This window comes from Triturus cristatus, chromosome 3_2 (assembly GCF_964204655.1).
Source record: "Triturus cristatus chromosome 3_2, aTriCri1.1, whole genome shotgun sequence".
In the NCBI taxonomy this organism is placed as follows: domain Eukaryota; kingdom Metazoa; phylum Chordata; class Amphibia; order Caudata; family Salamandridae; genus Triturus; species Triturus cristatus.
Genome location: NC_140584.1, coordinates 920,911,343 through 920,934,373, shown reverse-complemented (window position 1 = coordinate 920,934,373; position 23,031 = coordinate 920,911,343). Strand labels below are relative to the sequence as shown.

Here is a 23,031-nt window from a genome sequence, read left to right as displayed (position 1 = left end):
AAAGAAACTGACAAGGCGGTTGGGTTGTGCCCAGATGCAGCTCCAGACGTCACTTCGGGGGCACGAAGCAAAAGATGCTGAGATGCACAATGCTATCTACTGGCGCTCTGGGGCTAGGCTGAAAAATTGGATCCTGTCTGGCTTTGGGGATATTCTAAATATGTGAAATCTTATGTTAGATGGGGTTTTCAGCAGAAAGACCATTACCAAAGGTAAGTAACTTTTTTGCAATGTCCCAAGTCCCTGGTCTGGTCCTGGTCCCAATCCTTGATTATGTCTAAGACGAAATTGAAAGGCAAAGCTCAATGAAAGCACAAATGATCTAAGCAGTAGTCCACCCCTTTTTGCTGTTCTCACTCCAGGAAGAGGTTGAACTGTCAGTGTCCTACGGACCATCCAATTCCAATCCTATCCTACAGTGGGAACTGATTTGCCTTGAATTCTCTGCACCATCATCACCTCCACAGCAGTTAAAGACCTTCAAGGAGGCATTGCTGAAGCTATTTTGGATGATTCCAGGTCGCACTCAGGCACCTTTGGACCCCATGGATGAACCAGAGCCCATAGGGAGATTTCTTATGATGGGACTTACCCCGGAGCTGACTAAGCATGTTATACCCTTGCCTGATACTTTGTTGACTTCAGGCCATACGGTGGCCAGAAGCCATGCTGGTTTTGGCTGGTTCAGTACTGGCCCCAGCTCCAGAGGCACAGGTTTCCCTTATGCCAGTTTTGAAGCCTAGCTGAGTTCAGCTAGATTTCAGCATATGGCACTTTACATAATTGCCAAGGCCCAGCCTCTAGTCTTTGAAGGCCCTTGCTTCAACATAAGTATTCCAGATGGCAGGAGAATATTTTTGTGTCAGGCATTTGAAGTTGTACAAACAAAAAGAAGAGAGTTTCCCAGGTGTTACCAAAAGGGACCGGGTATATATAGTGTTAAAAATAAAGACTTACCTTTTGTATTGTTCAAAGACTCCTGTAGTGAAATCATATACAGTATAAAGTGGACCAAAGAAAAGAGGTATTCGGAACTGTAGCACCACGAAATTAAGATGTATTGTTCTTTTATTAAAAATACCTGTATCAAAAATTGTTTACAATATTGTATCCAAAAAACACTTTACACATCATAATAGACATTTACATAAAAGACAAGCATTGATAATAGTATTTGTTCACAATGATTCTATTAACAATTATTGTCGACAATCATGAGCATTATATAAAATCAAACATTGAATAAAACAAATTAAAATTAAAATTGTGTCCTCTTGTCATTTTTGATACAGGTATTTTTAATAAAATAACAATACATCTTAATTTCGTGGTGCTACAGTTCCTAATACCTCTTTTCTTTGGTCCACTTTATACTGTATATGATTTCACTACAGGAGTCTTTGAACAATACAGGCATTTGAAGTTGTACAGGGCAGTCGGCATGTTCCTCATGACGAGGAGGTCAACGATTTAATCACCCCTCACTACATTGATGCCTGTCTCTATTAAGACCTGAAATATGCCTGTGGCCTTCACACTTCCCATGAGATTGAAGTGAACTTGCTACTGGGACCCCCTTTCAAAGAGAGCTCCTCTTTTGTGATAATTTACAGCAGATATAGAATTTCAGTTGGCTGCTGTGGAGACCAGGAAAATCTGCTCACAGAAATTTTGCTTCCAGATCATTCAGCTTCTACAAACGTTGCTGCCCTTCAGTTAGGCCCCTATGGAGGCTTTGATGGTGGCATAGTCATTGCCTGGTTCAGTACCATCAGTGAGCCTGCCTCGCAGGACTCCGCCTTCTTGACCCAGCATCCAACACCAGGAAGCCTAATTGCACAGGGTACTGCCAGTATAATAAACCATAATGATTTTTACATGTCCCTACCTGATGGAGAATTACAGAGCATTTATTTGCGCTGGGTAAGTGTTGCAGTTTAGCTCTGATATCTTTTAATGTGGTTTGCTTCTAGTGGTACACACATGGCCAGTTAATTACAAGTAAGATCTTTTCTGCTCTACCCCAGGACTTTTGAAACCTATTTGCTTTGTTGGTTCATGTTGGACAATATGCAGGCAAGTAATTTTTACAGACTGGACTACGCACCAGAGGCATTGTGGGCCATGTTAGGGGCACTAATTTGGAGGTCCAGTCTGTGCCTGGATGCTCACCGCAAGTTTCTCTCAAGATGTCCAAGTATCCCTTGTTTATATGTAGTTTGGATCCAGACTCTTGAGAGAAAGACTCTGCTTTGGAGCATTTAAAAAAGATAGCTGTGCTACTACTCTGCCCTTTGGCTTATTGTCTCCGGCCTATCAATTTCACTAGCAGTATGAAAATGCCGAGGGTTACTTGAAGACTTGCCTACTCAGCTGGTTTCATAACTCAAGGGGGATGAGGTGATGGCAGAGACTCTGGATATCAGCAAGGACACCAGTCCCCTTCTTCTTCGTCGCCTTTTGCAAAAGCTGGTAAGCAGCTTTGAATCCCCCCCAGTGATCATCTGTGGCCATAAGAAGGCAGGACCTGTATGTCTCCCCTTGCTGTTGTGCAATTAGCTCAGACCAGTGGGTCTTTTAGGTTGTTCAGAATGCTTACAACCTCCATGCCTAGTTGCAATCACTCCCTTCCTATCTCTGCCCCCTCCCAACAAATGTTATGCCTTTTTTGCACTGACTTCAGCAGACCATACTGCTATCTCTAAAAAGAAAATACAGAATCTGTCTACCGAAGGGTCATTAGAGAGAGTCCCCATCTTAGAGAAGGGCATGAGGTGCTACCTCCAGTACTTCTAGGTGTCCAAGATAGATGCCAGGCTGAGACCAATCCTTATAACTCTTGCATTACACTCTGGCGATTGGATAGCGTCCTAGAATTTGCAGGATGCATAGTTTCAAGTGCCTGTCCTATGGGTCTTTCCGCCACTTTGTGGTGGGGTCAGAACACATTCATTACATCAACCTTCCCTTAAGCCTGACCTTGGCTCTCTTGGTGCTAGTTAAATGATTGGCAGTGAGCACTACCCTTCTACGCACGTTGGGAATTCACATAGTCCCGTATCTCGATAATTGGTGGTTGTAGGTGGGCTAGCCACGGTCAGTCGTAGACCATCTACAGACGATAGTCTCATTGCTGTTCTTCCTGGGGTTCTTTGTCAACAAACCAAAATCCCATCTTCACAAAGTATAGATAATACCCTTTATTGGGGCTGATCTGGACACAGTGGCTTTCAAAGCCTTTCCACATTTACAATGGACAGAGGCATTCAGGATATGTTCCTGATGTTTTGGGTTCAGGTTCTGAGGCTTCTTGATCTCCTGGCTTTGTGCATCCTACTGATGCGTCGTGCCCATTGGCACATATGAGCTCTGCAGTAAGGCCTTGACCTTCAGTGATTGAGAGTATCTCTTGGACAGCTTCCATACTTTGGACAAAACCGCCCTGAACCTTCAATGGAGGATGCGAACCAGACATGCAGCAGACCATTTTCCGCCATCTAGAGTTTATGGTGGAGATGTATATGTGTCATCTCTGGGCTTGGGAAGAGGGTCGGGGTATATCTGCCGTCCCAAAAGGGCAAAACTGTTCAGGTTGTGGTAACACAACTGGTGTGTGGTACTATATAAAAGCAGGGTGGAGTCTGGTTGTGTGTGTTGTGCCAGGAGGCACTTGTACTACAGCGATGGCTGGACCTTTAAGGGGTTCCCTAGATGGTTTGTCATCTGGTGGGCTCCCTGAATATCTGGTCTAAAGTGCACTGCAGATGTCATCTTGTAGTCTATGTGTGGTATCTGCACCCAGAGGTAATTCAAGTCATGTTCAACCACTCACAAGTTGGTATTCAGGCCTCAAGCAGCCTTTTTTCTGAAGGTGTTGTTACCTTTCCATTTAGACAGTCCCTCTCACACCCCACTTGATTCTCTCTGAAAATCCCTTTAAGGAGGAAGAGAGCCTTCCTGGGTTTGATTCAAAGAGTGCCCTTAGTATCTGTGTAGACTAGACTAAGGAGCACCAGGTGAATGGCCTACTCTTTGTTGGATTTTCTGTTGCAAAGAAGAAAAGTGTACAAAAAGTGATGGATGCAATGCTTGAATTAATTTTTATCCCCTGGTACTTACACGGGCCGCATCCCAATCCATTAATATTTTGCCACCTCAGTCTGGACCCAGCCATATGCAAGTCAGTTTTGACCCTGCTCCAGTGCGAACATACCGGGCTGAATGGCCAGGCCAGGCCAGGCCCTTCTCATGCAACCCAGGACCAGTTTTCCCCTAGGTAGTTCTCACCAGCTAGCTATATAATGATTCCAGTGACAGTGTGGACGGGACCCACTAATGAGCATACCCATCCCACTTAGGGCAACACACAAATATACAAAAAAGTTATCAATGGGTTGCTTGAATTAATCTCAGCCACTGGTAATTACTAGTTCCATTGTTATTTTGCACACCATGCCAGCTCAGTTTGAAGGGAGAGAAGGCAGTTCAGAACCAGAACTTAACGAGATAGATTGTTCTCTTCATCAGGATATGCTACACCTTGGCGAACAAGGAGCCTCCTGAAGGATTTCTGGCTAATTTTTCAATTTCGACTAGTGTCTTCCGGTGATGTACACCAGCCAGGCTTCAATGTGGGTGTCCATCCACACCTTCACATGAAGAGCAATTTTGCTCCTTCATTTCTGCTGGATTTTCTGTGGTAAAATCCATTCCCAAGATTCACCACCCTTTGGTGCACTCATTGATTAGCTACTCAAAAGATTAGTAATCTACAGTTGTATGTATCCATTAGAAGAACAAGTTACTTACATTCCGTAATGCTCTTTCTGGTGGATGCTTTCTCTAACCTCACATTCCTCACTGATCTACCCTCCTCATGCTGTGGAGTGGACTTCTGATGGGTAATAAGGTCCGTGTTTAGATTCAGCATACTGTCCGATTATGAATTGGTCTGTTCTTCTGTGTCTGAGGGCACAGAAGTTATTTAAAGTAAATAAATAAAGGTCAGTACACACGGGTGGCAAAGAGGCTACTGGTGGCCAGCAGTTCTAGAGGCATTGCAAAGCTGCTGCAAAGATTCCAAAGGGGTCACCTACTAGCTCATGTGAGCTTTTGCAGAAGAAAATTCAGGATCCTATTTGGCATCTGGATGGAATTCAAAAGGTGAGAAATCTGGTTAGTTTATCCACCAGAAAGGATGTTTCCGAAGGTAAGCTCTTGTTCCTCATTCAGTGTGCATTAAAGATATTCATGTCATGGTATTTGCATTCCTCTCACATTGTTTTATAGTTGTGCATGTTTCTACCTCAGACGTTTACCACACCTGTTAACAGTTCATTGGTTTTCATTTGCAACTTCCTCAAAGTTAGATCATGGAATCACCATACCCTTTACATTTATGATTGATAGGCCTGATTTTCTAGCACCAGCTTCCAATGGCTTGTCATTTGACTGTGAGTGATTACTAATATACAAGCTGCCATCTGGAAAAACACAGAATGTGAATCTAGGCAATTTTGTAATCCTTATTTTAAGCCTGTAGGATAATCCACAAGGAGAACACAGATGCACACTTTGCTCAACTGAAGATGGACCACATCTTTTTTTGTTGCCCATAATGTTTGAGTGTGGTATACATTCTACTTTTTGTAGCTACCACTACCTTCTTAATACATAACAGGATATTCAAAGCCACAGTAAGTCTGTATTGAGTTTATTTTTTATTCTTGTATCTTCTCCCCCAGTTTCTGGAACCCCAGTAAGATTTCCTGTCTTGAAGAACTCTGCACTTTCCTGAACCCCACCATCGCAGTTGCTGTATGGCTGCTCTCATAGTTGTATGAACAGATGTTATTTGGTGTCTTTATTTAGCCATACAAAAAAAAGAGACAATTGGTAATGGTTGCTGGTCACTAACTTCAAACGTGCTCTATTGAAGCAGACAACAATAATGTGGAGAGTTGACTCCTAGATAGTTCCAGCGACGAGTTTACGGCTGTCAATTTTAGAAATGAATTGAGCCATCTTCTAGAAAGTAAGGGTAAACCATGTTTTGCTTTTTTTAAAGGCTGTGCTGGAGTGGTGAAACAAAACGGCAGACATGGATCTCCTCAATCAATAGGAAGTGGTATTCACATGGAGGTATCAGCGAGTGCCAAGCCTGATGAAAGGCAGTCTGATGTTTTGGGATTGGGTGTTCAATGCCCTTCCAGCTTGAATGGGTTCACATCTGCTGAGAAGGCAAGAAAGATTGTCACATTTGGGTACGTGAGAATTTTTATTAAATCTCAATCTGTATTTTGAACATATAATTTATTTGCTTGCTGAAACCCAATGATATTTAGGAGGGTACTTTCTCGAAGATTCTGATGGATACTTCTGCCTGTGGATTCCTCACCTTTTGAATACCCCCTGCGCCAGCATTCCGCGGGAAAATTCTTTCCTAGCTCTTGCTTGCGGCACCGTATGACGTCATCGGAGCCACAAAAGGACCTCGTCGGCGTGCTGACGTCAGTTCCCTTTTTTCCGCTCCGTCGACGCTTAACGGTTTTTTCAGGGCCCTCCATTTTCATCGTGAAAAACTTTGTATCTCGTAGTTTGTTCAGAATGGCTACTTCTAGGAAGACCGGATTCAAACCCTGCAGAGAGTGTGGCGGACAGATGTCTATCACGGATCCGCATGATGACTGCCTGTGGTGTTTATCCTCGGACCACGACGTCGAGGAATGCAGGAGCTGCAGGAAAATGAATCTTAAGGCTATCAAGGAACGTGAAGCCAAGTTGTTAATGGCGAAAGCCAAGAAGGAAAAGAGAGGTAGGAAGCGGGCGAAGTCTTCATCTTCTCACACTTTGAGGTCGAAGAAGCACAAAGAATCCAAGAGAAGACATACCTCTCATCATCGTTCTTCGAAGGCCAGGGTCTCGAGATCGAGGTCGCCGACTCCAGCTGAGCGACCTCGGAGAAGGGACTTTATCTCTCCAACTCCTTCTCCTCAAGCGACGCCAGTACCATCTCCGGCTGCGGCGTCGCCGATTTCAGAGGCTTCTTCGCTTCATGAAGACTCACCGGCTCCAGCAACGTCACCGGCGCCGGGAGGGTCCTCTCCAGGCTGTGTGGCTTCACCTGTGCAGGCGCCGTCCCCGACTCCGCAGGCTCCGGTGCGACCTCGGGTGACTCCCCTACAGGAAGGTACGGAGCCATATCCTCCTTTTCCTGCTTCTGGGGCTGACTCTTCGCATTTTCTCAATGCGATGTTTGGTTTATTTACAAGAGCCTCGACTCCTTCCTGCGCGCCTTCAGGCCCCGTGGGTCCTTTGGCTTTCAACCTGGGTGTGCCTCAGTTCTATCCCCAGGCACCTTTCATGCCTTTTATGCTGTCGACTCCAGCTTGGCATTTCCCGGCACCGAGATCGTCCACTCCGGCTCCCCGAACTCCTTCAGCTGCTGAGTCTGCTCCACCTGGAATTCGATCGACGTCGAGGTTCGATGTCGAGGCTCCTCCATCGACGCCGTTGGTGTCTTCTCCGGCGCCGCGTGTTGCTCCACCAACGCAGTTGCCTAAGCAATGCTCCAGGAGAGAGGCTCAGAGATTGCTTGAGGAGGAGGAGTATTTGCAAGATCAGGAGGAAGGAGAAATTGTGGACTCTGTGGATGAGTTTGAGGCCTTCAGGAAGCTAGTGGCATACTTCCCCTGAGTATGACTTACCATCTGCAAGTGGATGTGTTGTACAGGACGTTGCACCTTACCATGTAGTCATAAATAAGGCGGCTGATTTATTGCGGAGATAAAGTCCAATATACTGACGGAAGTTTTAAATACTTCTTTGTCAACTTCGGAGCCTCTACTTCCTTTCACAGATGCCTTAACAGATCCAATTCTGGAGGTGTGTAAGAAGCCTTTGTCTGCTCCGGCTGTATCTCGTTATATCTCGAGAAGATACAAGCCTGCCCCTGGTGATCCAGCTTTTTTATCATCGCATCCGACACCGGAGAGTCTAGTTGTCCAAGCTTCTTGCTCAAAACAGACTTCTGGTGCTTTTCCTACCATTTTGGGTGATAGAGACTCGAAGAAGACCGAGCAAGCTGCAAAGAAGGTGTTCTCTTCTGCGAGTATGGCTCTAAAGTCAACTAATGCAACTTGCCTTCTTGGACGATATATACATGCTTTGATCGACTCTGTTGTTCAATTGGCTCCTAAGTTGCCTGAGGAGGATCGTGCCAACTTCTTGAAAGTCCTTTCAGATTCGCAGGCCACTGCACGACAAGTGATTTCAGTCAGGCATGGACGCAGCTGACTCTGGCTCATGTTATGGGGTCTTCTGTGGCTACAAGGAGAGGCATGGCTCAAGTCTTCTGGTTTTTCTGCTGATGTGCAGGCGACTTTGTTGGATTTGCTCTATGATGGGTCAAGGCTCTTTGGTTCAAAGGCGGACTCAGCCTTGGAACGTTTCAAAGACAGTAGTGCTACCGCAAGATCTTTAGGCCTCCAAGTGCAGTCTAGAGGTTATGGGTACAAAATATATCGGGGCTAAGGGAGATCTGCTTCCTTTCGTGGCCGCCAACAATTTCAGCAGAGCCAACAACAGCAGAATCCCTTGTACAAATCGTACAGAGGGAACAATAAGAGAGGCCTCAGGGGTGCAAATCGACAACAGTCCTCTTCCTCTACCTCTCCTCCCGCCACCGTTGGTACATCAGGAAAGCAGTTCTAGATCCCCCATCTTAGATCATGTTGGTCCAGTTGGAGGTCGGGTGTCCCACTTTCTACAAGATTGGAGACTGATCACATCAGATCGTTGGGTCTTGAATCTTATAGAGAATGGGTATACTCTCCCATTTTTGGAGTTTCTTCCTCCTTACCCACCTCGCCAGGGTGGTTGTTCAGAAGACCACTTGCTGCTTTTGCAGCAGGAGGTTCTTACATTACTCCAAAAAGGTGCGATAGAGGTGGTTCTGGAGCAGGAAAGGGGTCAGGGTTGCTACTCCCGATATTTCCTGATCCCCAAAAAGGATGGTCGCTTGAGACTGATCTTGGACCTCAGGATTTTGAACCTTTACCTCAGGCAGGAAAAGTTCAAAATGTTAACCTTGGCTCAGGTTCTCCTTGCGCTGCAACAGGAAGACTGGATGGTGTCCATCGATCTGCAGGATGCGTATTTTCATCTTCCCATCCTGAAGTCGCATCAGAAGTATCTCCGGTTCACGGTGGGATCACAACACCCAGTTTGCGGTTCTTCCGTTCGGTCTCACTTCCGTGCCTCGAGTCTTTACAAAGGTGATGGCGGTGGTAGCGGCTCATCTCAGAAGGTCACGGTTTTCCCCTACCTGGACGACTGGCTGTTGAAAGCAGAGTCTCCAGAGTTGGTTTCGCGCCACCTACAAGTGACAACTCATCTGTTGTTCAAATTAAGTTTTTCGATAAATGTACCCAAATCTCACCTGGTGCCTTCTCAGCGCAGCCTGTTCATAGGGGCAATACTGGACACTTCTGTGTGTCGAGCATACCCACCTCCGCAGAGGATTCTCGACATACAGGGAATGATTGCTTTATTTCACGATGGAGCGGTTGTTCCAGTCTTTCCAGTTGTTCTAGAGTTTTGTTGTGCTCCACAAATTCAGCCAAAACTGAGTTAACATACAACTCTGTAGCCTTAGCTAAGAAAGGGAGATGGGAGATCGGACAAAAAATACTCGGGTCTGACGGCTCTAAGGAAGGCTTCTTTAAAAGAGGTATAACTTTTGCATGCTTCCAAGTTGCGGGCAATAATGCAGAGGACAGTGATAAATTAACCAATTCACTAATCGCTGGAGAGATTGAGTGAGAACTTGTCGAAGATGATCTGGTCTCAGAGGGTCAGCCGGAGAGCCTTATTTAATTTTAAGACCGAGAGATTCAATCTCAGAAAGCGAAAGGAGAGGAAAAGAACACAATGTTTATTTAGAGAGATTTAACCTGTCCTCAGGCTCAACTATTCGGTTGGTATTAGAAATGGCTGCAGGGAGACAGACAGTTGGCAAGTTGTTATAAATAGTCTCCACCTTGCGCACAAAGAAATCTGCAAGTTCCTCACATTGAATGTTAGAAGAGATTGGGGGATCAGCTTTTTCGTTCGTGTTGCATCTTTTTAAGAAGGGAAAAGATCGTTTTGAGAGGGTTATTACGCTCCAAAGTTTTTGCCGCAATATAATCCGCGCTGGCTTTCCGAATCAGCCTGTGATATGATTTAATAGAGTCCCGATATTTATTTTTAGCTTCTATATCATAGGCACGCTTCCAAATTCGTCCCAATTGCTTACAGGCCTTTTTTGTTTCAGCCAGGGTTTCATTAAACAAAGGGTTAGAAGGTCCAAGTTTTTTCCTTAAACTACGTTTTTCAGGAATACAGGTATCTAGAGCTTGTGTCAGCCAATCCTGAAAAAGCGAGTCCGATGCCACTATATTAGGAGGAAACTGTGCCTTGAGCTTTAGCAACGAGTCTGAAAATTGACTAACATCCCATCTATGCCTAGAGCGTTTTATCACAGACCGTGAACGGTTTGGAACAAATTTCCCAGGCAGCCGAAGGTAAAAGGGGACCAAAAAATGGTCTGTCCAGACCAGAGGGACCGAGGGAGACACAGTTAAAGCACCCAAATTGGAAAAGATAGGGTCCAACAAATGCCCGGCAATGTGTGTGCTATCTGCCACACATTGTATCATTGACAGGCCTCCAAATCAGCCAGTAAACAGGCAGTGTCTGTTTTATCACTGTCTTCTAGATGAAGGTTTAAATCGCCCAGAATAGTAAAGTTTGCCGATTTACTCGCAAGTAGGGTAACCCTATTCACTAGGGCTTCCCTCCATTTTTTTGATGGCCCTGGAGGGAGATAAATAAGCAGCCCAGAAACCGTGAAGTTGTGGTTGAGAGTGATCTCCAGAGAAGCTGCAGCGGAGCTGTCTGGTGGAGTGTGCAGGGCAACCTGTCTCAAGGAAAGCCTTTTCAGCCTCCTCCGCCGGTGGCAACAGTGATCATGGATGCCTCCACTCTAGGGTGGGGTGCTCATCTCAGGGATCTGGAGGTCAAAGACCTTTGGTCTCCAGAGGAAAGGTTGCTTCACATCAACCTTCTGGAATTGCGGGCGATACGTTTGCACTGAAGGCTTTTCTCCCTTCCCTTCGCGGTCGGTCGGTTCAGGTCCTGACGGACAACACTACCACGATGTGGTACATCAACAAACAGGGCGGTGTAGGGTCGTATCGCCTCTGTCGAGAGGCTCTGCGGCTCTGGTCCTGGGCTCAGGGCCAACGGATTTATGTGCTTGCAAATCATCTGGCCGGTGTGCTGAATGTTCGTGCAGACAGTCTCAGTCGGCATTACTCGGCCGATCACGAGTGGCGGCTTCATCCGGAGGTGGTCCATCGCATCTTTCAGATGTGGCAATCTCCTCGTTTGGACCTGTTTGCCACTCACGAGAACGCGCACTGCCCGTTATTCTGCAGTCTCCAGTTTCCGATGCAAGGAGCTATGAGGCATGCGTTTCAGATAGATTGGAGCTCACAACTCCTTTACGCGTTTCCTCCCATACCCTTGATTCCTCGGGTTCTGAGGAAGATTCACCAAGACCGGGCCCAAGTTATATTGATCGCCCCAGATTGGCCAAGAAGGGTGTGGTACACAGACCTACTTCACCTCTTGTCGCACCCTCCGCTCCGTCTCCCTCTCAGGGCAGACCTCCTCTCGCAGTCGCAGGGGTAGGTTCTACACCCCCACCTCCAGAGCCTGCACCTTCATGCCTGGAGATTGAACGGGGCAACCTGAGTTCTTTCTCTCTCCCGCCGGATATAGTGGATGTTATTTTATCATCCAGACGTCACTCCACTAAGTCGGTTTACTCTCCCAGATGGTCCAGATTTGTTAAGTGGTGCAGAGAGAGAGACATTGACCCTTTGAAGTCCTGCTTGCCTAATATTTTGGAGTTTTCTCTTTCTTTACCACTGCAAAGTTGTGCTGTAGCCACTGTTAAGGGCTATTTATCGGCTTTGTCAGCCTTTTTATGTTTGCCGGACCAGCCGTCTTTATTTAAGTCTCCCATTGTCATGAGGTTCATTAAGGGTCTTACAAATACGTTTACTCCCACACCTTTCATTATGCCTCAGTGGGATTTGAATCTCGTACTCACTTTTTTAATGAGTTCTCCGTTTTAGCCTCTTCACTCTTGCCCGTTGAGGCTTCTTTCTTTTAAAACGGTTTTCTTGATTGCTATTACCTCGGCTAGGAGGGTAAGTGAGCTTCAAGCTCTTAGTTCGAAACCTCCCTTCCTGACCATTCATGCGGATAAGTTGGTTCTAAGGACCAGGGCTGCTTTCCTTCCCAAAGTGGTTACCCCTTTTCATATGGGACAATCCATCACTTTACCCACCTTTTATCCTAACCCTTCCAAGGAGGAAGAGAGACTGCATCAGTTGGACCCTAAGAGGGCAGTCAGCTTTTATTTGGATTGGACTAGAGATCTGAGGCTGGACGATCAGCTCTTCGTGGGCTATGTTGGGAAAATGAAAGGCAAGACAGTGCACAAGAGGACGCTTTCCAGGTGGATTATCTTGTGCATCAAGATGTGCTACGCCCTGGCCAAGAAGGAACCGCCTGAAGGTATCGGAGCTCATTCCACCAGAGCTAAGTCTACCTCTTCTGCTTTGGCTAGAGGTGTTCCTGTTCTTGATATCTGTAAGGCAGCAACTTGGGCCTCCCTCCACACCTTTGCAAAGCATTACTGCTTGGACTCTGAGATTAGGAGCGATGGCCATTTTGCTCGCTCTGTTTTGCTGGATTTTTTGGTCTAGTCAGGTGGACACCCTCCTCCAGGTGAGATACGGCTTTGGGAATCTATTCAAAAAGTGAGGAATCCACAGGCAGAAGTTTCCATCAGTAGAACAAGTTACTTACCTTCGGTAACGCTTTTTCTGGTGGATACAATATCTGCCTGTGGATTCCTCACGCTCTCACCCGCCTCCCCGTTGTCCACCTGTTTCTACCAAAAAATATTTTATTTTAATATGTCTTAATCATGTTTATAATTTAATAATGAGAAATGCTTTTTCGGTTGCTGTTTCTCTAAACATTTATTGTTTATGCATTTGTGAATTTATATACATGTATATATTTGGTATGCTATGTTTGCATTTGAAAATGTGTCGGTCCGCCCGTTTGCCTCAGTGGCACGGAAAAAATGGGTGGAACTGACATCAGCACGCCGACGATGTCCTTTTGTGGTTCCGATGATGTCATACGGTGCCGCGAGCGGAGCCATGCTATTGTGACATCCTCGTCGACATGGGAGAGCTAGGAAAGAATTTTCCCACGGAATGCTGGCACAGGGGTATTCAAAAGGTGAGGAATCCACAAGCAGATATTGTATCCACCAGAAAAAGCGTTACCGAAGGTAAGTAACTTGTTCTTTGTGTACAGATTGATGACTCTACAAGTTATCTTTTCTCAGGTTCCAGTTTATAAAGCAGATAGTTATGTATAAAAATGAGCTTGAAGTACTTGAAGGTAAAGGCAGCGTTTTGCACCATATTTAATCTACTGGTTGAAAGCGGAAAATTTGCTTTAACAAGGCAAAAGTAAACCTTTTAGAGATGCTATAACAAGAAAGTAATTCTGCTGCCTTCTACAAGGAAAACTGTAACTGCACCACAATCTCATTAATTGGAACTCTACTTGATTATTGTTGAGATAATAATGAAATGTTGGATTGTGAAGATATATAATATGTCTTAATCTTCTGATCATTCACCCTGTTTTCTTTTCCTATAGGCCTAGTTTGAAAGGCTGTGGTTTGGATTCTGCACTGCTGGTCAGCTCAGACTGTGGTTCTGAATCTGTAGAAGTGCAAGCTGTGTTGTCCGAAGAGGCCTCATCCACACTAGATGAAGGTATGCCAGCATAAATATTCAGATATTGCTTTGTATGACACTGAAAAGAAATGTACAACTTCTTTTTCACTTGTAAAAAAAGTTACTTGTAAGGGGAGGTAATAAAGAGAACTGTGCCGAGATGAAATGTGTTTATTTTGCATAGACTGGCCACCTCAACTGTTTGCAGTCCTATACCTTTGTATAATACCCTAATGCATTCTGGTGGGTACTGTATTTCTGTATTTGTTTAGATTTGATTGCACTAATAAGACTAGCACACCTAAAATCAATGATTTATAGGTAGAAAGTGTAGGATTCCACACTGACTTGAAGTGAAGAAGTTTGCACTAGTGGAATACTATTAAGAGTGGTTTAGTTGTTGCTGATGTTGGATTTGCATTTGTATGGTAAGAGTGAAAGATATTGTGGTAATGGACAACCACACAATTGTAAGTAAGCAGATCCATATTTATTGAAGTACATCCAGTATCCCCAGGCTCGCCACAGACTGAGCCCAATCCCAACGTTCTAATCCAAGCTCCCTCTCAGGGTTCTAAATGGGGCATACCAAGGACAGGTGGGAGAGGAGGTGGAGGGAGCAGATGAAAGGAGGAGAAAACATCAGGGAAAGAGTGTAACACATCTCCCTTCTTAAAGAAGAGTAAAACATTAAAGAAGGGTGAAACATGTTAGAGGGTGTTGGCAAACATAATATAAAGTTCAAGCAAGGCCCCAAAGGGGATGAGCAATGCTCTAAATGGTACTAAAGGAAAGAGGGTGAAAGCAGGTGGTATAATAAAATTCAGTGATAAAATTCCAAGCACAATCCCAAGGAGGAAACTAAACACACATTAGTGCACGACATAGTCTTTCTACCAAGTGGGAGGACATATTTTACTTTTCTCCTCCTCACCGAGTAACAAGGTGTCAACCCTTCTAGAATGGATGGAGATAATTCTTGAGGTATTAGCCTAGAGGGACAGTCAACCAACCTATCCATGCTCCACATGCAGCCACTGTTGAAAAAAATGCCACGTTTGTTTTCACTTACTTGATCCTCTCTGGTTCATACAACTTGTGGAACTTAGTCTGACTGTTAACAGGTCTTTTGAAAAGTACCCATGGCCCTTCCTTCCACCCCTGCTATCTCATTCCCCATTTGCCAACATACCATTTCTTATACTTGTCTTGGTGTAGTGTCATTTTCCTTTTGATCCTACTTTGGTCCTTGTTCACTCCCTTGTCATTAAATAACCAATCTGATAGAGACTTCTAGCTGCAGATTCCTTACCTTTAAGTTTTCTAGTCATCAGAGTGGATCCAGAAACTTTTGCGGGAGCAGTACCCCTGCACGCCATTGAGTGGCTTAATTCGGCTCTGTGTGGTGTCGTCCGCATCGGATGTGACACAGGCATGCGGACTTCAGTTAGTTTCTTTCCGCTCAAGTTAGCTCAGATCTGGAGAACAGCTACCCCTCTGTCTCTTTTTGGCAGACTTTTTTCAACGCTTTGTTGAAGATTTGTTCTTGTGTGTCGAGGGAATGTTCTCTAGAAAGGTAGGTTTAAAGCCATGTGGCTCCTGCTACCGCGCCATGTCGGTTACCGACCCGCACCTTGTGTGCTTATAGTGTCTCGAGTGCGACCACATCTCAAACTCGTGCTCAGACTGCGGGGCCATGTCTCCAAAGGCTTTGAGGTAGCAGTCCCTAAAGCCGCTTGCGCCCCAGGGGCCAGCCCCATTCTCATCCCTACAAGTCAGAACGGTGTCGATCGACATCGATTCTGGCGCCGACGGAGCCCACTGGCTCTAGGTTGTTGCCTGGGCATTCTGAGGAGCATACAGGTATGGGGGACGAGTAGGAGGGGTCACTGGACCCTTCAGAACACCAGTTATACTCCCCTGGTGAGAATTTGGATTGGTATGAGGAACTAGAAGAGGCCAATGGTCTGGACTCCTCTCCAGGTTCTGGTATGTTCTCTCCACCTACTGTGGCTACGGAGGAGGGAGGGTCTTATACAATGCTGGTGAAGAGGGCAGTGGAGGTCTTGTGCCTGGAGCTGCCCTTTGTTCAGGTCCAAATGAACCTTTTGAATGAATGAAGTGCTTCAGCCTGAGGCTTCCTCATCCGAACCCTTCTTTCCCTTCAATGAAGCTCTGACAGATGTCTTTTAGGAACTCCATTGCTATGCCCCGGGTGATCCTGTGCCCTGTGGGGTGTTGGCTGAGGATCCTAGTTTTCTCAGCCAACACCCCACCGCTGAGAGCTTGGTTGTCCTAGCCTCAATTTCCCATTTCACGTTCCCTGCTGCTCCCCCGGACAGGGAAGAGGCTGGACACACTTGGGAGGTAGATGTTTTCTTCCGCAAGTCTAGCATTGCGGTCGGTAAACACAGCATGCCTTTTGGGCCTTTTCTCCCATACCCCTTTGGGAAACGTTTGCGAAAGTGCTGTAACAGGTCCCTGAGGAGACCCAGGCGATCCTCTTCCAAGCTGGGAGAGATGCAGCAAAGTTCATCATCAGGTGTGGTCTGGATATGACTGACTCATTGGGCAGAGCGTTTTCGTAGGCGGTGGCCTTGGGGCGCCACGCCTGGCTGAGAACATCTGGCTTTTTGGGGGATGTCCAGGCCAACCTCATGGACATGCCCTTCGAAGGGACTCCTGGAGTTCTTCAAGGAGTCGCGGGCTATGGCCAAGTCCTTGGGCCTCTCCGTGACACCACGCGCCCAGTCTGCCTTTCGCCATCTTTGTGGCTATGGTAGGGGCTGTCAACCATGCCAGCCCCAGTCACCGTCACCGTCCTGCGCAGGCATCCAAAGTTGTGTGAGGACGTGGGCACGGAGCATTCCGATCTCGTGGGAATGGTAGACAGAAGTCATCTGCCACCAACCCCCTGGCAGCTGCAGACTTTAAGCTCTCCCAGTGTGGTTCTGCAAGACCATGGATGCCCATTTGTTGGGAGAATCCAACATCATCTGCTCCACTGGCAGTCCACTACATCAGACAAATGGGTCTTGCAGATCATTTGAAAATGTTACTCCTTTCATTTCCAATGTTTCCCTTCTCCTTTAACTCTAAATCAAGAACGACTGGGGGGGCATTATTTGGTCTTATTCAAAGAGGAAGTTCGAGCTCTCCTGGCCAAGGGGGCTATAGAGAGGATTCCGATATCAGAAGTAGACAGTGGTTGCTATTCTGCTATTTCTGATACCCAGAAAGAACAAAGGTCTTCAACCTATTCTAGACCTCAGAACTGCCAATCTCTCCCTCAAGAAGGAGAAATTCAAAATGCTCACTCTGGTCTTGTCTGCCCTAGACTGACTGGTAGCCTTGGACTTGCAGGATGCTTATTTTCACATTCCTTTCTTGCCATCCCCCAGGTGACCTGCAGTTCAAGGTAGGCCACAAGCACTTTCAGTTCACAGTACTCCCCTTTGGCCTTATCAGTGCCCCTCGGGGGTTCACCAAGGTGATGGCCATAGTGGCCCATATGCGTAGGTTGGGCGTTTGTCTTCCCCTACCTCGACGACTGACTTTTGAAGGCGGCCTCACCCCAGACTGTCATCTCCCACCTGCAGACTACAGCGGACCTTCTGCATTCACTTGGGTTCACTATAAACGTGCCAAAGTCTCACCTGACTCCTTTTCAGATGCTCCCTTTCACCTGAGCTGTTCTGGACACAATGCTGTTTCGGGCTTATCCTCCCAAGCAGCGAGTCCAGGATATTTCGGTATTGATACCAATGTTTCAGCCTCTATCCTGGATTTTGGTGAGTGACTCTGAGGATGCTGAGCCTCATGGCCTCCTGCATCCTGTTGGCAAATCATGCCAGATGGCATAGGCGTGCTCCGCAGTGGATCCTGGTGTCCTAGTGGAAGCTGCATAAGGGGATTCTCTCTAATATGGTCCAGATCTCAGCGGGAACTGCAAAGGACCTGCAGTGGTGGCTATCAAACCGTGATTGGGTCAGAAGCTGACCCCTTTCCCTTCCCCAATCAGATCTCACAGTAGTCACAGATGCGTCACTCATGGGATGGAGTGGCATTCTGGGAGAGGTGGAGAGCAGAGAACTCTGGTCTCCGACGGAATCCGAACTCCACATTAATCTGTTGGAGCTCGGGGCGATTCGACTACCATTAAAAGTATTTCTTCCCTAGTCAAGGGGAAGTTAGTGCAAGAAGCAGGGAGGGGTGGGGTCGTGGACTCTTTGTCAAGAGGCCCTGCTTCTCTGTACATGACTGGAACAGCATGGCATTACCCTGTTGGTTCAACACCTGGCAGGTTCTCTGAACACCAGGGCGGACAAACTCAGCCGTCGATGCCTAGCGGATCATGAATGGCATCTCCACTCGTAGGTGGCGCAAGGTGTCTTACAGCAGTGGGAATGCTTTGGTTAGATCTGTTTGCCTCTGAAGACAACTTGCAATGTCAGCAGTTCTGCACGTTGGAGTTTCCAAGGTAGCTATCGCTCGGCGACGCTTTTCATCGCGAGTGGAGTTCAGACCTCCTGTATAACTTTCTGCTCATACCACTTCTGCCCAGACTTCTCAAGAAGATCGAGAATGACCAGGCTCAAGTCATTCTTGTGGCTCCTGACTGGGCTCAGAGAGTGTGGTATCCCGAGCTTCTGAAAATGAGCCTCGATCCTCTGATCAGGCTGGCACTTTGGGAAATCTTCCATAGCAGCAGGGGAGGGTCCTCCAACCGAACTTGTCAACTCTCTGCCTCCTTGCATGGAGATTGAGCGGCAACAGCTGGTAGCTTTTGACCTTCCTCCTGAAATTTGTAAAGATATTCTGGCGGCCAGACGACCCTCCACCAAAACGGTATACGCCAGCTGTTGGCAAAAATGTGTAAAATATTGTACTGAAAAGTCTGACCCTCTTTCTGCTTCTCTTTCTAATACTCCACTCTTTATTGTTACCCTTGCCCAGAAAGAGACTGCTCCGGGCTCTCTCAAGGGTTATCTTTCTGCTCTGTATTCCTTCTTGCAGCTGTCTGATCAACCCTCCTTACTTAAGTCCCCTATTGTAAATAGGTTCTTGAAAGGGTTTGTACACATGTTTCCCCATTCCCCCCCTTGCCCTTCGTAATACCTCAGTGATATCTGAACCTGGTTCTCACCTCATGTGTACTTCCTTTGAGCCGTTGCACAATAGTCCCCTCCGGCTGCTTACCATTAAGACAACCTTTCTAGTGGCGATAACACCAGCCCGTAGGGTGAGTGAAATGCAGCCTTTGTCGTCCAAGCCACCCTGTTTTATGGTATTCCTTGACAAGGTGACGCTTCACACCTGGGCCACTTTCTTTCCTAAGGTGGCGACCCCTTTTCATTTGGGTCAATCTGTCACCCTGCCCACCTTTTATACTCCACATCCCTTTAAAGGGCAGGAGTGGCTCTACTGTCTGGACCCACAAAGAGCGTAGGCGTTCTACCTTGAGTGTACAATAGAGTTCCGGGTGGACGACCAACTCTTGTGGGCTGTGTAGGAGTTAAAAAAGTTCAGGCAATTCTTAAATAAACCTTTTCTCTCTGGGTCATTCTCTGTATTAAGATCTGCTACGCCCTGGCTAAAAAGGAACATCCTGAGATCTTTCGGGCCCGTTCCACCTGGGGAAAAGCTGCGACTGTGGCTTGTGGTATTCCAGTCCTGGACATCTGCCAGGCAACAACCTTTGCCAAACACTACTGCCTGGACAGTCAGGCCCGCAGGGATGGGCATTTCACTTCGGTCTTGCATGACCTTTTAGTTTAATCAATCTGTCTGCAGCCCACTACCTGAATGCTATGGCTTGGGTATCTATTCAGAGGTAAGGAATGTGCAACTAGAAGTCTCTATCAAATGAACAAGTTACCTATCTTCTGTAACACATTATCTGGTGGAGACAATATCTAGCTGCACATTCTTTACAGACCCAACCATGTCTCCCAACTCTGCAGACATATTTATAGCGTTAGGGTTGCTCCGTTTCAGGGCCCTAGTTAGGATACACGCCAGTCTGTTCAGATCATTGATCTGCACTTCTGGCGTGGAAAGTCGTGAAAAGTTACTGACATCCGCGTGCCTGGGTGGCTCCTATATAGGTGACGGCGACGTCACATCTGGTGCCGACGACACCACGTGTAACTGAACAGAACCGCCCGATGGCACGCAGGGGTACTGCTCACTCAAACGTTTCCGTATCTAGTCTGACTCCTGGGAAATTCAAAAGTAGGGAATCTGCAGCTAAGTATTGTCTCTACCAGATAATGCATTACCTAAGGTAAGTGACTTGTTCTTTTAGGGGTGGGTAAGGGTATTGGGTGGTAAGGGTATTTTTAGGGTTCATGGTGGGTAGAGGTATTGGGTGGTGACTGTTTTGGTGTGGGTAGGGGTATTGGGTGGTAAGTAGGTTTTTAGCATTTAGGGGTGGGTATTGGTTGGGAAGGGTGTGTTTAGGGATGGGTTTGGGCATTGGGTGGTAATGGTCTATTTAGGCTTTAGGGGTGGTTGAGTTTTATGGGGCTGATGGAAATATATATGTTCGAGGCATATGAGCTGCAGATTACACACTTTTGCATAGATCGCCATCTGGTGTTGGGCCCGGATGTTTGCAGTTTGTTTTTCCTCTTGGAAAGTCTCTGGAAGTCACGAGGTCGGTGACTCCTCCCTTGGATCGTATTGCGCATGGGCTTCGGCTCCATCCTCAGATTGTTTTTTTTCCTCCATCGGGCTCGGATGTAATACTTCGCGCTCCGGTTCCGAACATTCCAGTTCGACGATCGAAGCGGAATCCTCGCTCATCGCGGTATTGTTCAGATACCAAATCTCCCCAATCACCTTCTCTTCGACACATCTTCGATTCCAGTCGTCGACGGCGGCCTTCGGGCCTATCCAAGCTCCGGTCCCGGCTGATGGAAAGAACTCCATTCAAGAAGTGCCCTCGATGTGGGTCCAAATTCCCCCACACCGATCTTCATGAGGTGTGCAACCTCTGCCTCTCCCCTGAACACGAGGCTCGAGACTGTCCCGCCTTCAAGTCTTTCAGATCGAAAAAGACTATTCGAGATCGAAGGGCCAGACGAAACATGGCGCACTCCTCGACCTCCGTTCCAGTCGACATCTTTGGGGACGACGTCGAAGCTCCGGGACAGCAGCACACCGAAGAGGACCTCGTCAGTGCTTCCGAAGCCGACGACTCGGATGTTTAGGACATCACCCCGGCGCAGAGGGTCGTGAGTACTATACCCCCTCCCACACCCGCGCCGACACCCAAAAAGTCTTCGGTCACGCCTTCGCCTCCGGGCCTAGGCAAGACCAGAGACACTGCTTCCAACACCCCACCTTCGGGCCCGGTGAAGAAGCCAAATAAGCCTTCCGGCGGCTCGGGCTCGAGCCAGCCTGCCAGCGGTGCTGAGAAATGCACTTCGGCACCGAAAAAAAGACCGGCCTCTACCTCGACACCGAGCTCCGCACCAAAGCCCTCGGTATCGAAACCTAGCTTTTCGGTACCGACCAAACCCCATAAGGCCCTTGGCACCGACACTCCCGCGCCGAAGCCTACCTCGGCGCAGACCAAGAAATCGGAGGCTCCAAAAAAGCACGGCACGAACAAGCCTAAAAAGTCATTGCCCCGAAACCTTCGGCGCCGACGGAACCAACATTGTCACAGGAACTGTTTACACCGGATCCCTTGCAAAAGACACTTACCAAGGATCCAAAGACTGGACATTTGGCACTCTCTTCAAAAAAGAGACATTTGGACAAACCGGCTCCGCCTCCACCTCCAAAGAGGAAAGACTCTGCTACCTCCCCTTTCAGAGTGCCTTCCCCACCTCCTCCACCTACTCCACCCTCTCCACCTCCACCCCCTCCGCCTTCTCCACCCCCGCCTCATCGCTACCCGACCCCGTCTCCGGACGATGATGATCAGGGGGACCCATATTACGATCCAGGGGATGTGCCACAAGACCCCACCCCTACAGGATCCCCAGACCCATGGGACAACTATAATAATCCAGACATCCCAGATGTCCCACAAGATGACCTTTACCCGTCCAGGCCATCTCCACCAGAAGACTCATTAGGTTTTCACCACCTACTTCAGAGGGCGGCACATTATCACGGAGTAGAGCTACACACTGACCCGGTAGAGGAAGATTTCCTCTTCGACACCTTTGATACCGCACATAGGTCTACCTCCATACTACCTAAGCTCAAGGGGGTAATAAAACATGCGCCAGAGGTCTTTAAAGACCCAGTCAGGGCTAGGGTCATTAACCCATGCATAGAGAAAAAGTATAAAGCTGCCCCCACAGATCCTGCCTATATCAAAGGGCCAGCGCCACTAGATTCCCTAGTGGTCTCCACTGCACGGAAGAGGTCAAACTCCCAGGCGTCAGGCGAAGCACCACCACCTGACAAAGAGTCAAAGCTACTGGACGCGTCAGGAAAGCGCACTGCGTCACAGGCAGCCAATATATGGCGTATCGCCAACACTCAAGCGCTATTGGCCAGATACGACAGAGCGCATTATGATGAACTAGAAACCATCATGCACCATCTCCCAGAAAAATACAAAAATAGGGCTAATGAATTAATTCAAGAGGGTAAGACGATAACTAACACCTCTATACGCTGTGCCTTAGACGCAGCAGACACTGCCTCCAGGGCCATTAACACTAGCGTCCTCCTCCGTCGCCATGCTTGGCTGAGAGTTTCAGGCTTTAAACCTGAGGTACAGGCCTCCATATTAAATCATCCATTTGATCAAGAATATCTAATCGGCCCAAAGGTAGATGAGGCCCTCGAGAAGATGAAGAAGGACACAGATACGGCGAAATCTATGGGAGCCCTGCAGTCACTCCTTTCGCCGCTCTTCCTTTCGGGGTACGGCCAGAGGCTACTCCTCAGATAGCGCGTCCACTACCTACAAATCCCCTGCTCAATCCAACTTCACAAGGGGTTATCAAAGAGGCGGCTGTAGGGGCAATAACAATAAAGGCAGAGGCAAAATCAATACCGCCGCTCTGCCACACCGCCTACCCAATGACTTCCCCCTGCTACCTCCAGACCATCCCACTCCGGTCGGGGGCAGGCTACAAAATTTCCTTCACGTCTGGGAGACCATCACCTCAGACAGATGGGTGAC

At 47.4% G+C, this 23,031-nt stretch overlaps 1 protein-coding gene across 3 annotated transcripts in view; it reads left to right on the top strand.

Moving 5' to 3' along the window:
• The window catches only part of TRIM37 (tripartite motif containing 37), a 1,106,152-nt gene that overhangs the window by 985,470 nt on the left and 97,651 nt on the right, over window positions 1–23,031 (top strand). For all 3 annotated transcript variants that reach the window (XM_085649381.1, XM_085649379.1, XM_085649380.1), the window contains exons 21-22: window positions 6,068–6,263; window positions 13,798–13,916. In XM_085649381.1, coding sequence (XP_085505507.1) covers window positions 6,068–6,263; window positions 13,798–13,916 — 315 coding nt within the window. The remainder of the gene's footprint in view (window positions 1–6,067; window positions 6,264–13,797; window positions 13,917–23,031) is intronic.